The sequence below is a fragment of the Ammodytes marinus genome (genome assembly GCF_949987685.1).
Source record: "Ammodytes marinus genome assembly, chromosome: 13".
NCBI classification, from domain to species: domain Eukaryota; kingdom Metazoa; phylum Chordata; class Actinopteri; order Uranoscopiformes; family Ammodytidae; genus Ammodytes; species Ammodytes marinus.
The window spans coordinates 18,523,177-18,537,130 of record NC_137217.1 but is presented as its reverse complement, the minus strand read 5'-3'; the positions used below and the strand labels follow the sequence as shown (position 1 = coordinate 18,537,130).

The 13,954-nt window shown below is 41.3% G+C and overlaps 1 protein-coding gene across 1 annotated transcript in view; it reads left to right on the top strand.

The window, feature by feature from the left end:
* The window catches only part of LOC307259268 (DENN domain-containing protein 3-like), a gene marked incomplete at both ends in the record, with an annotated part of 15,406 nt that extends 2,843 nt beyond the window's left edge, over positions 1-12,563 (top strand). The window contains 19 exons of the mRNA XM_080039041.1: positions 54-173; positions 309-424; positions 679-834; positions 924-1,020; positions 1,145-1,248; positions 1,454-1,641; positions 1,800-1,959; positions 2,528-2,723; positions 2,831-2,999; positions 4,238-4,497; positions 4,622-4,792; positions 6,119-6,248; positions 6,921-7,028; positions 7,807-7,946; positions 8,500-8,660; positions 8,843-8,979; positions 11,136-11,254; positions 11,858-11,995; positions 12,345-12,563. Of these exons, the coding sequence (XP_079895167.1) occupies positions 54-173; positions 309-424; positions 679-834; positions 924-1,020; positions 1,145-1,248; positions 1,454-1,641; positions 1,800-1,959; positions 2,528-2,723; positions 2,831-2,999; positions 4,238-4,497; positions 4,622-4,792; positions 6,119-6,248; positions 6,921-7,028; positions 7,807-7,946; positions 8,500-8,660; positions 8,843-8,979; positions 11,136-11,254; positions 11,858-11,995; positions 12,345-12,563 (2,889 nt within the window). The remainder of the gene's footprint in view (positions 1-53; positions 174-308; positions 425-678; positions 835-923; positions 1,021-1,144; positions 1,249-1,453; positions 1,642-1,799; positions 1,960-2,527; positions 2,724-2,830; positions 3,000-4,237; positions 4,498-4,621; positions 4,793-6,118; positions 6,249-6,920; positions 7,029-7,806; positions 7,947-8,499; positions 8,661-8,842; positions 8,980-11,135; positions 11,255-11,857; positions 11,996-12,344) is intronic.
* Positions 12,564-13,954: the final 1,391 nt, after the last annotated feature.

Below are 13,954 nucleotides of genomic sequence, written 5' to 3'. Positions count from 1 at the left end.
AATCATTTGTTCCATTTATTTGTCCACCCGTGCCTCCCTGATTGTTCCCCCAGCCTCTTTCATGGCAGCACCCATATGTCCCTGTTCTGGCCAGAGGCATGTTGGACTTTCTCATGGCTCCTACTGCCTTCCTCATGGGGTGCCACCTAAACCATTTTGACGAGGTTTCCTCTGTGAGTACACAACTTTCCAAATCTGTTAAATGAAAGTTAGTCCTGTAGAGTACAGGACATTTTTTACTGTATTTTTATTTATCATTTAGTGTAAAACAAATTGAGAAGTGGTTACAAATGTCTTATTTTATCCAGGAAACAGATGATCTGATCCTAATCAACATTGATAACGGAACTGTCTCCAGGTCTTGTTCAGACACCATTGACCTACCGGAAATTCCCCAGGCTGCTGCAGACTGCTTCACACAGAGGTAGGCTATGCACTGTAATGCCAAGAGTATTGCAGCTGCTGATGATTTCCACCAATACTAAAGGGTTCCTGCAGATCCTTAAAAAAAAAAGCCTTACGCTGTAGTAACCCCGTACTCTACAGAAATACAAACAATGGAACAAATAAATCACATGGATTTGGACTTGTTCCAGTAACTTTTTCTCAAACCTGGCAAGAGATGTGAAGTAGCTTATATTTGTTTCTTCTTTAGTATGTGTGTGTTTCTTTTTGCAGGTGTCTATCCCTGCAGACACATTTTGACCTGTATCAGTGCCACCATGCAAGCTGCACCGACATCAGTGAACAGCGGGCACAGAGAAGAGCGTGGCAACACAACCTCAACCAAGACATCCAGAGCATCGCACTGGAACTGATTGTCAACATATTCAGGTTGTGTGTGTGTGTGTGTGCTCTAACAGGAATCTAAATACATAGTGCATATTTTGTTAATATATACTTGTATTTACATACTGTAACAGGGATGTGAGCAGTCATCTGAACTACGAGCATCGAGTGTTTAACAGTGAGGAGTTCCTGAAAACCAGAGAGCCGGCTGAGCAGCTTTTTTACAAGGAGGTAAATACTAACATTTTGGAACAGGATCTACTGTATATTTCTTATTGTTTTAACTGGAATGGGTAACAATGAGACAAGGTGCTCATTTTCATAAACAATCACAATTTCCATTGTTATGTTGCAGGTTTTGGAGACGCACATATTCCATTTCTTCCTCAAGGATCGCCTCAACAGGAAAATGGACAACTTTGCTCGAATGGAACTCGGCACTCGTTCTGAGATGCAGAAGTGAGTTATCCAACCAAATCTGAAAAGCCTCAAACCAAGGGATAATATTCACTAAGTTCACCTTTTTGATTTGTATCTACTCTCACTCATTTGAATGGCGTCATGAAAAAGTCCTTGTGGTATATCTCCATGCAAATCAAAAGCACCATAACATACAGCTTGAAAAAAATACGATGATAGCGTTGTTTCAACATGTGTCATCTAGGATGAAGGCTATGTTTGAAGTCCAACGCAGACCCACGATGCAGGAGATTCAAGCGCGGAAAAATAACTCCATTACAAAGACCGGGTTAAGTAAGAGACTGGGGATGAGCCTTCCTAACCTCAGAGACGACCAAACTCTCAGCGTAGGAAGAAACACACTGCTGACCAGGATGATTGTATCCGACCCCGGTGAGAATGGAGAGGTGCTTTAGGTACAACACAGTCATGAACTGTCAGGTTATAGACAAAGTAGCTGGAGAAGATTAAATCTTTTGCTGTTTCTCTCTCCTTCTTGCTATCGCCTCCTCTTTCCCAAATTCTCTCTCTCCCTGCATTTTTTCTCACAGTGCTGAGGACTTCTCCTAAGCTGGTTAAGGTGTTTAAGCTTCCAGACTTCCCAGCCTCACTGTCCTTCCACTCTGTCCAAAATTATTACGGCGAGCTGATCCAGCAGCTTGGCAAAGCCATCTTTAGCTTCCAAAACGAGAACCCTACTCTTCTGGCCAGGTATTCTGCCTTCATTACACTTACATTACACTACTTCCTTTTGTCACCCTTTGTACAATCAAGTGTTTTACCACTTTACACTATTGGTCTGATGATACAGGTGCATCTAAAAAGATTAGAATATCATTGAAAAGTTAATGCAAAAAGTAAAACTTTCATATATTTTAGATTCATTACACAAAGTGAAATATGCCAGGCCTTTCTCTTTTGTTTTCATTCTGATGATAACGTCTTACAGCTCATGGAATAAAAAAAATCCAGTGTCTCAAAATATTAGAATACAACATGAAACCAGTCAAAAGGATTTATGATACAGAAATGCAGACCCTCTGAAAAATATGTCTATTCTAGATTCATTTCACCTGATGTAATGAATCTAGATTATATGAAAGTTTCACTTTTTGGATTCATTTACGGGGCTTCATCCCGGAGATTCACCTGTATTTGATTATTATCACTTTCAGTTGTAACCCCCCTTCTCTCCTTCAATCTTCTTCTTGTCGATCTTCTTTATTCCACTGAGGAACAATGTTAGTGCTGACTATGTATAATAATATCCCTTCTTCAGATTCTACTACTTGCGCGGTTTCGTCAACACGTTGTGTTTGCGGCGGCTGGACGCTCTGAGTGATTTCCAGAACCTCTACAAGACGGACACGGCCATCTTCCCCAGCCAGCTGGTCACATGGCTCATGGACTCATTGCACCGCGACGAGAGGCAGCAAGCTGACAGACGGCCTGAGCTCAACAGATTCATACTCAAGGTCAGTTACTTCACACACAATTGTTATTCACAGTTGTGATAGGCAGTTTGTCTGGTGAGGTGAATAGTAGTCGTGATCTTTTGTTGTTGTTGTTGTTGTTCTATTAGGTAAAGACGGAGAACGAGAAGCTGTCGGTGCTGCCCGATGACCATGTCAAGAAGTTTGTGCTTCCCCGAAAGCATTTGCACCTGGAAGAGTTTGTCCGTTGCGTTCAGGAGTGCGGTATTATTAGGGATGTGGCAACCATACACCGTTTGTTTGAAGCTCTCACTGATGGTAAGGGAGGACAGGAAAGCTGATGTGTGTGTTCATATTCATGTTCATATACCACTATTTGATATATGAATAAAATACACATTTGCATTGTAAAACCTCACAGTTACCAATGCTGTTTTTTTTCTAAAAGATTTGTCACATAATCAGAATCTTTCGATTACATGTGAGCTGACTTAGTGGACACAGAAGTGACTATAAAGTTCTAAGTTTCTTCACCAGCAAAACATTACATCATTTTGATTTGATTTCATCACTTTTTGCAGACATGGTAGAATGTCTTTCAGATGATCTGTCACAGTCCTTTAATGTAATCTAACCGTTAGGTACAGTCTGTACAGAATGTGCTCTTTTGCTCAGACACATGTTGTTAAAGGAACCCTGCAACACATAAATGCAAAACAAGTGTCCAACAGAAGTGAGGGGAACACATACAGTACATAGTGTCAGAAAAAATATGCCATTATATAATTTATTTCTCTTTAGATAAATAAAACTCTTTACCTCATAATGACTGTATAGCACCAAGTGGCAGTATCTGGTCAGAGGTAAAGTCAAGTTTGCCCACAAGGGTTTTACAATTTTCACAATATGCAGCCCTCGTTATCTTCAAATAACTAATTTTCCACTTTTGGAGTTTTTTAAAACCGTAATCTGTTATTTCTAGTGGTCGTAAATGTAGTTGCAGGCACTTCTGAGCCAGAGCTTCTTTTAAAACCGAACGTTACCGACTGCATAAAGTCAATATATTGGCAGTTCTTACCTACTGAAGGCTTTTTTATTATAGAGTCTTCTGATCCAACTTTGTGATCCAGAAATGATGAGAACTACATACAGAGAGAGTCTGTATCGCTACAGCAGTCGGCACTACACAGTGAGACGAATCGGCCAGGCCCAGACATGCATGCTGCGTTCGATTGTACGTGGAAAATCGGGAATGTCAGATGTGCCTTATAAATAAAGTTGGACTGGATTGGATAACGGCTGTAACTGTTGTGCCATATGGTCATTTAGTAACACATGAAGAACAATGGGCACTATTCTATCTACTGTATATCGGAGGTTGGAAGTGGAACCAACTCATTTTATTTGTATCGGTAGGTTTATGTAAATTCTTTCAGATTGTATTTGCACATGTTTTTTTCTCCCTCACTGTGTGTTTGTCTTGCACTGTATGTCTGTATCGCGTTAGTCTGTCTGCTTAACAACTGATTACATATACCTCTCCCTTGCTGTCCCAGGACAGTCAGAGCAGGTGGACCCTGAATTGTTCCGAGACTTCTACACCTTCTGGAAGGAGTCGGAGGTCGAGGCACAAGACGTCAACTTGCCATCTGAGGTCATAGAACATCTTGACAACAGCGAGTGTGTTTACAAGTTGTCATCGTGTGTCAAGACCTCCCATGGTGTGGGTAAAGTTGCCATGACGCAGAAACGGCTGTTCTTGCTTACTGAGGGGCGAGTGGGCTTCCTGGAAATCACAAAGTTCAGAGACATACAGGTCGAAGGATCTTTTTACTACCTCTTCTCTTCATTATATTTTCTTTGAGGTCTCCATTCATAACCCTGCCTGCTGCACTCATATCTGAAATCAAATAATTACTCTCACCCCATTTGTTGTGCAGGAGTTGAAGATTGCCTCTGCTCCCTTTCTACTTGGTCGTATATCTTACCTTCGTATACTCACCTCCGGCAGGCCCGAGGTGTTTGAGGCCAACCTGAAGACAGAAACTGAACTCTGGAACCTTATGGTGAAAGAGATGTGGGCCGGACGCAAGATGGCCGATCAACACAAGGTACAACAAAGTTAAACGTGTGATAAACAAAGAGAGCTACGATCACCAGGATGCTAACCTTTCCATTTATAAACACACAGGATCCATCCATCCAACATTGTTTTCGAAACGTGCACAATCACAGGGCAAATTTGAACAAACACATTGAGGCACAGGGGCAAATTAGTTTGAAACTATGTAAGAGTAATAAAGTCAAAAAGGCTATGTAGAAAATAACCATATTGTCAGTCACGTTATTGTCATTGCAGCCATTCCAAATCGCTGTCTAAATGATTAATGTCAAACCTTAAATATTGATGTATTTTCTTTGTTTTTACGATCTCTTGAATGCAATTCCTAATGTTTAAACTAGTAATAATATATATATAATATAATCTAATTAATTACAGGCTCTGTGATTAATTAATCTAAATTAATCGCATACTTTTATGACACTTTTATACCTGTTTATAAACAGCTGTATAGCCTGCTATAGTTTGTTTCTCTCTCTCTCTCTCGCTCGCTCGCTCTCCGTCTCTCGTAACTTCTGTCTCCACAACAGACAGCGCTGCACTGCCACAGATGCCTATGCCGATTCATTCCCCATCGTCGCACTCATAGGCAAAAATATTGACACACACATGGGGCGGGTGTCCGTTTACGCGGGAGACGAGACAGCTAGCAAACAAAATTGTACACACGGAGGAAGATTGAGAGATACTTTTGAACCTACATTGTTGCACCCACTAAATCAATAATGCACAGACACTGCGGAGAATAAAGTAAGATGTCTTCCTACCTTCATGCTTATTTGCCCGAGGCATCCCATAAACCGTCCATAGAGCCCTCGGCCCCGCCCTTTCCCCCAGCTTCTCTTTTTACTTTTCTCCCTTTCACCCGTGCGGGTCGTGTATGCAAGCTACAGGTTCAGCTCGGTGCAGCTGCGCACCACTTTTGCACCGGGTCAAAGGGCATTATAGAAGTGCGATTAATCTGTGTTAATTTTTTTAATCGCGTTAATTTTTCTGTGATTAATTAATCGAAATTAACGCGTTAATTTGACAGACCTAGTTTAAACTTGATGTATTTTACGCCCCGGTAAAGCACTTTGAATGGCCTTGTGTCTGAATTGTCCTATATAAATAAACTTGCCTTGCCTTGCCTAATTATGGAACAAATCTTTGCAGAGAGCTTTGCCATTGCTGAGAGTATGGGGTAGATAAATGTTGCACAAGTGCATTTAACCTAATATGATCACTAGAGTGGTGATTTAGTATGTACTGTAGGTCATCTCTGCTTCCCCCCCCCCCCTTTGTGTTAATCACGGTGTTCTGCACAACACTCTAGGACCCTCAGTACATGACTCAGGCTCTGACTAACGTCCTGTTAATGGATGCTGTCATGGGCTGCCAGCAGAGCCATAGGTCCATCGTTGCTGCCTCAAAGCTGGCCTACTTTGACAAGATCAAGCATGAAGGTATGAGCTCACTTTCTTGCTGCTTCTCAGGCTTCTGTTTTTCATCTTTCTTTTCACACAAATAAATATTCAAATTTTGTTAACAAATATTCTGATTAAAAATCATCATTAGCCATCTTGACATAACTGCTACTAATCTAACTCCACATTATAATTGTATATTATGGATTTGAATCTGATGATTGTTTTTCTTAATTATTTGATTAACCCTTTGGTCTTTAAAGGTGCTACGAGGAACTTTTAAATATTTGTAAAACAGTCACATTTTTCCTCTGATGATCATAAACTACTCTCACAGCAAACGTGACCACCAGTGCAAAGAATGCTATTTTTATATAGTTTTTCTTAATGCCTTTGTCATGGGAACGCTCACCCAATAACAACAGCTGGTGTCATAAGTACACACAAAGGGGCCGCTAGAATGAACACAAAATGGCACTGAAATTACAACATCTATAGGGTCAATGTTGCTATGCAGCCCAACAATCTAAATATTTTTTTATAAATGGTCTTATAATGCATGGAAATAAGTTGGAACTAGAGACAGGTAATTTTCTGTCAAACAGCGTATTGGTTAATCAACTTTTAATTTTTGCTCTTCTGTGTGTCTCTTTACACATCTCCATTTGTCTTTTCTTTCATATTCACTCATTGTTTTTGGTCTTCTACCAGTACCCATGATGGTGCCTGAAACAACCTCAGAGACTTTAAAACACAAGATCAACCCATCATTGGACCTGGCTGAACCTCAGACTGTACATGTGCTGCTATATACACCAGGTACTATATGGACTTACAGAATGTGTAATTATTTGTTTGTTGATGCTTAAAGCACTAGTTTCACACAGCATGCGTCCCTGCTGTCCTCTAATTGATTTGAACTGTCCTTTACTGTTCAGAGCGTGACAGAAGTTTCTATAATCAGTGTAATGGTAATCTGTGTTGTTTACTGTATTGCTGTATCTCTGCTTTACACTGGTTTTTGACATCAAAAGGCACCCACTGCCAAATAGTGTTCAGCTTTCTATTGTCTCTGTAAGGTTTAAACATTTACCTTTTATTTGTCAGCATATATAGGGACCTAGTATTTAGGACATAATATTAACGTGTGTGTGTGTGTGTGTGTGTGTGTGTGTGTGTGTGTGTGTGTGTGTGTGTGTGTGTGTGTGTGTGTGTGTGTGTGTGTGTGTGTGTGTGTGTGTGTGTGTGTGTGTGTGTGTGTGTGTGTGTGTGTGTGTGTGTGTGTGTGTGTGTGTGTGTGTGTGTGTGTGTGTGTGTACCGTCACCAGACGCTCCTATGAAACCTATCCAGTGATTGTTTTTTTCTGTCAAAGTCCTCCCCAATAATGAATTCACCAGTCGTTTGTAACCTGTTTATCTGGACACCGTAACAATGTAAAAATGCAAATGACTGGAACTACTCTCAACAAACAAAATCTTATTATTTCTATCTATTTATTGACACTGAGGACATTTATGATTATTGTGACACTGTCTGTGAAAAATGTGTTTGCAATTCACCGGTGGACCTCCTCTCACCCTTGGTCTCTTTGTCCAGGTCAGTTGTCTTGCCATGACTCAGAGGGTGAGATGAACCCTAAGCTGTGGGTGGCTCTCAGTGGGGGCAAAGTGGTTGTGTTTGATGCAGCTAGCTGGTCCATGCTGCAGGACTGCATCCAGGTCGGAGAGTCGCATCTGGTGAGAGCACATCACAGTTTGTTGAAATGTCTTGATACTACTCCATGGTGGGGTAAAAAAGGTTGTATAAAGCCTTTTGTGGCTCCAGAAAAAGCTCCACAAAGGAGTTAGTTTGAGCAGAGGAACAGTCTTCTAAAATCACACTGAATGTTGGTGGTCAGGTTATATTGCATGGGTAAAATCTGGTACTGCTTATGTGCTGTGCATTGTCCCTGTTAAATAAACAAATAAATAAATGTGTGCACAAGGTCTTTACAAAAAGTTGATGTCTCTTGCTCCATTGACTTTAATACTTTTTGTTTCAAACTGTTGTTGAAACTACGTTTATCATGTTTTCTTTATGTTGCAGATTTTTTTTCTTTTTTTTTTACAGTTTGTTGACATGTTTGCGGTTGAAGACATTTAACAAGTGCAGATATTGTACATCTATACTAAATATTTGCAGATGTATTAAAAATACATTGATTATACTATTACTCATACTGTTTTTGAATCTGTTACCATACCATTTTCTAATGAAAGTAATCCAAAATCCCATGTCACTTCCTCGTAGAACTGCATGCTGGGATTGGTCCAGGAGCAGGTGTGGATTGGCTCTCAGGACTCTGTGATCTACATTATTGATACTCGCAGCATGTCCTGCAACAAACAGCTGACTGAACACAGACATGAAGTGACTGGACTCACAGTGGACACCAGAGATCAACACAACAGGTAGAGTCATCATGATATATCTAGTTCAGTTGTCAGTTATAAGGATAAACATAAAAAGGATACACATTTTGGTCTCTTAAAGAACAGTTTGACTGTAAGTGGACTTGTTGCAACACTGTAAAAGCACATGTGTTTAATAATGGTCTTAAAATGAAGGCTTCACTCTTCACTGTCTACCCCAGTCAGCAGACATACTCGTGCAGCAGTGACGGGACCATTCTGCAGTGGGACTCTGTCAGTCTCAAAGTCAAGCGACAGTTCCACCTCAGCTGTGACCGCCTCTCCTCCATACAGGTCCATCACGGTACCCTGTGGTGCTGTAAGTGCACTTTCACTTCCTACTCTTACACAGTTTTATTTGCTAATGTATTCCACACACTGGCGCTCAAATAACAAACGGCAATGGCAGTTATTGCCCTCCACTTAAACTTTTTAAGTACGGGCTCCTAGTTTACTAGGAGCCCGTAATTATTACTCTCCACCATACTTATTCTTCTGACTTCTGACTTCTGACTTCTTATTCTGCCTCACATGTTCTAGCTGCTTCTCCTCCCACACCGTTGCACGTAGAAACTCAAAAATTTCGCACAACGTGCGTCCCCACCCCGCGGGGTGTGCTATTATACAGTTTTTTGAATTTCCGCTAGGGGGCGCTGTTATGAAGTCGTGACTGAACAAACTTTGAGAGGCCACGCCCCGCACACCGTAAGTCCGATTGACTTGAAATTTCTCACACAGGTGTATGTTACGGTGCTCTACAAAAAAGCCTCTGGGACCATAAAAATTCTTTAGGGAATATTTCCCGATAATTAGCATAAACTGAAAAACAGCGTGTTATCCACGACTTTCTTCAATTTCACTGTATCAACACTAAATTTCTCGTGAAGCTCCGGGGGACTACAATAAACATACCCGTAAAAGATTAGTAGGACAACTTGAAAAACATGGCCGCCATTGACCAAAATGTTTACGCAGGGGCGGGGCTTAAAAACACGTTGGCCATAACTCCTTAACCATAGGTCCTATCATCATCAAACTTGCTGGGTGTGTGCAGAAGTCATGTGGTAGCATGTCCATCTAAGCTTATCGAGATTAACCCATAGGGGGCGCCACAGGGGCGGGGCCTATCCACTAATTGGCCATAACTCCTTAACCATAGGTCCTTTCATCATCAAACTTGCTGGGTATGTGCAGAAGTCATGTGGTAGCATGTCCCTCGAAGCTTATCGCGATTAACCCATAGGGGGCGCCACAAAAGTCACCCGACTCCGATTGACTTGAAATTGATTACACATGTACAGCTCATGGTGCTCTACAATTTCGCTCTAAGGAATTTTTTTCTAATTTCCGCTAGGGGGCGCTGTTATTAATCCCCGACTGAAGAAAGTTTGAGAGGCCGCGCCCCGCACACCGTAAGTCCCATTGACTTGAAATTTCTCACACTGGTGTATTTTAGGGTGCTCTACAAAAAAGCCTCTCGGACCATAAAAGTCAACCTGGAAATAATTTCGGCTAATTAGCATAAACTGAAAAACAGGGTTTTTTCCACAACTTTTTCACGTTTTACTCTATCGACACCAAATGTCTCACGAAGCCCCGGGGGACTGTGAAGCACGTCTCCGAAAAATATCAGTAGGATAGCTTGGAAAACATGGCCGCCATTGACTAAAACGTTTACGCAGGGGCGGGGCTTAATTACAAATTGGCCATAACTCGTTGCCCGTAGGTCCTATCGTCGTGAAACTCGCAGGATACATGCGGAAGACATGTGGTAGCGTGTCCCTCCAAGCTTGTTGAGGTTAACCCACAGGGGACGCCACAAATGCGAAAACCGTCATTCACCATTGCAATGTTTGCCAGGCCACGCCCCTTTCCCTCTGACTCAGATCGACTTATCGTTTGTCTGACATGCACGGCTCGTGGTGCTCCACGGTAAAGCCTCTCGGACCACGGGGGTCGGCCGTGATTTTTTTTCTTCCCCGATTTGCGCGGGCGGCCCGTACTTTCCAAATCTCCGCGGGATTTCTAGTTTTTTTTTGCTGTTTTGGCTTAAAGCTGGGGTATGTGATTTCTGATTGGTCAAAGTTAACATGAGCTGTACACTTTGGCCAATCAGAGCGAGGCTCCGATTCTCTGTTCTTATTGGCTGTTGGGACTGTCCATTCACTTTGGCACGACGTTGTTGGTGTAGAACGTGGCAGGGAGGGACGATAGGGGAGGGACCAAAGAGAACAAGTGGAGCGGTTGAGGTATTTGGATTCGAATCTCTATCCCAACTGCCATTTTCTCTCCAAATCCTCCACCCCAGCTTTAACATGCCCAAGTCTCAGTCTGTCAACGTGACCTTAAATTCCTCTTCCTCTTAAATCTTTCTCTGAACAATCCTGAACAGAACCGTTCACTTCTGAATGAACCTTTACTAGAAATAAAAGCTGATAATGATTTGTTGAGCAGTAGTTTTGTGTGTATGTGCAGGTTGCGGTGACAGCATTGTGGAACTGAGAAAGAGTGGGACAGTGCGAAGAAGGATGGTACTTCCTGATGATCTACGGAGCATGCCCAGTAGCTTAAGCAGCTTCATTGTCATCCCAGAGGTGACAGCCAACCGTCAATTCATAAATGAAACATGTATGCAAGCTAGCAAGGCGCCAAACATGTCATTGAAAGAGTATGTAATCTAGACATTATTAAAGAGGACCTATGATACTTTTCAACTTTCATGACCTATAAACGTTGTTATAATGATTTATAGTCATGTTTAACCATACTAGCGTATCAAATAATTACGTACATGCATAGGGGCGGCGGAGAAGCTCAAAGCAGAGAGGAAGAGTGTCCCAAAAATCTACATGGTTTTTTGTGATGTGATTCGTGTCAGGTTGCTCTATAGCAGTTTTTAACAAGAAATTAAGACCAGAAAAGTAGTATAATAGGAGATCTTTAAGTCAGCTGGGAAAAGTAGTCACTGCCGCCACTAAAACTGAGAGATTCAGGTATTTACTGACACCTTTTCCTAATACTTGTATACACGGACACAAGCATGTTGGATTTTTTTGGGCTGCCAAATATGTATGCTTTGAATAAAAGCAGAAAGATATACAATTATTCTTTTTTATTTCAGTGTTCAAAGTTATTAAAATGTTTTCATATGCAACAAGTTGAAATGTGACTTGACAGTTTTTGTCTGTCTGTTCCAGCGAGGACAGTTGTGGACGGGCTGTGCAAACTCAGGGGAGCTGTGTCTCTGGCAAGCTAACAACCACAGACGTCCACCCAAGAGAATCTCCCTGCCAGGTAGTTTAGGGGTCACCTGTATGATTCGAGTCAAGGACCAGGTAAAAGTCAATAATCAAGATGTTTATTTGTTATATGTACAACAATTACAAAGGCAGTCATTGACAATGGAATTCTTGTGCCTCAAGCTCCTCTCAAAAATGCAATATGTGAAAAGAGCCCCCTGAGACACCAATACACACAAAAGTAGTTCAAGGACACAGTGCAGATAACAAGTGTAGAGATACTGTAATGAAATAGGATATTCTACATGTAATAGAATAATGTTAAGTATAATACAAATATGTATGCGATATGTACGGATGATTTTAATCTTGTTGTACATTGTATAATGACAATAAAGGTTTCTATTCTATTTTATTGTATGTTATGCCCTGTCCTCCTCTTCAGATCTGGGTGGGCTGTCACGTCCGGAGTGATGTTTCAGGCCAGTGCGACGGTCAGCTGAGAAGTCAGGTGTTGGTGCTGGAGCCAGAGAGCCACAGTGTGTTGAAGGAGCTGCAGGCCCATTCAGACAGCATTCAGACACTGTGCTCTGCAGAGGACCGCTACGTCCTCAGTGGCTCTGCACGACGTGATGGCAAGATCGCTATATGGAAAGTGGAGTAGAGGTCAGAAACACAGGGAGCAGGGGGCGCCCTTAGCTCAGTTGGTAGGGCGTCCCCCCCGGGCCGGGCCCAGCAGCAGACCCGGGTTCAATTCCCGTCCGCGGTCGTTCTCTGCATGTCACTCCCCTCTCTGCCCCATTTCACCTCTGTCTCTCTGCACTATCAATAAAGCATGAAAATGCCAAAAAATATCTAAAAAAAAAAACACAGGGAGCACAAGTGAAGCTAGAGAGGCAGCCATATGGATGTGACGTGCCTAAAAAGTTTAAGTTAGTTGAGTTAATTACATTTTACACAGGGCACATTGAAATGTGTCTTTTTGCATATCCCCTCTCAAGTTTTCCACTTCGGAGGGGGTCAGAGCGCAGGGTCGGCCATACTACAGCGCCCTTGGAACAGTTCAGTGTTAAGTGCCTTGCTCATGGACACGACGGTAGAGATGGTGGGCATGTTTGTAATCAAATCTTTGCCATTTGGGTAGTTCACTGTGAAAAGATCATCTGATGTGAGTTTGAGTAAAGCAGGGGTGGAGAAAAGAGGACAAAATAATTAACAGCTAAAATGAATAAACCTTTTCTTTTCACTAGGAGGATCTTTTTGTTGCAGTATTTCAATGGTAAAAGAGTTGTTCTGCTTTTCACAAATGGTAAAAGCAGTCCTTTAGAATATGACATTTTGAGACTTTTATGGAAGATAGAGCCCTTAGAGACAAAATGTATACTGTATTTAATAAAGTTTTGGATTCTGACCCTGATGAACTATGAAGAGGAGATCTTTTTTCATCTTGTATGGAACTTTCTAAACACATTTTAGGGTAAAGGTCAAGTTGGTGCTTTCTGCATGTTATTTTTTTACATTACTTTACATGACTGAAACTTGATGTTATCTAGATGTTGGCAGCAGAAAGATATTGAAATGCCACAATATGAATGTCATTCATGTTACGTTATAATATATAATACATTTTTATATCAGGTATTATGGTGTACATTGTGTTGTGTGTGTGTGTGTGTGTGAGCTGCTACCTTGTGGTTGACAGTAGGTTTAGTTCCACTTTTACATTTAGCTGTTTAGCTATAGTCATAATTGGATTAATTTGCTTTTTGAAGAAATTAATTCTGAACAAACTATATTCTTTCTGTAAATATTTTTCCAGAGTGCATCGTTTAAGAGGTCTGCATTTGATAATTCCTTAATATTCCGGCAAATATAACAGGCAAACAACAACTCTCAAGATATACAGTGACTTTCAACAAAACACATAATCAATTTGGAATACGGGAAAAAAAATTGCTGGATCTTACTGATTTGAGGTCAATATCAGTCTTCTTTATTAGAACAAATACAATGAGCTGGAACACTGGAACAAATTCTACTTTGACTTTCAGTAAT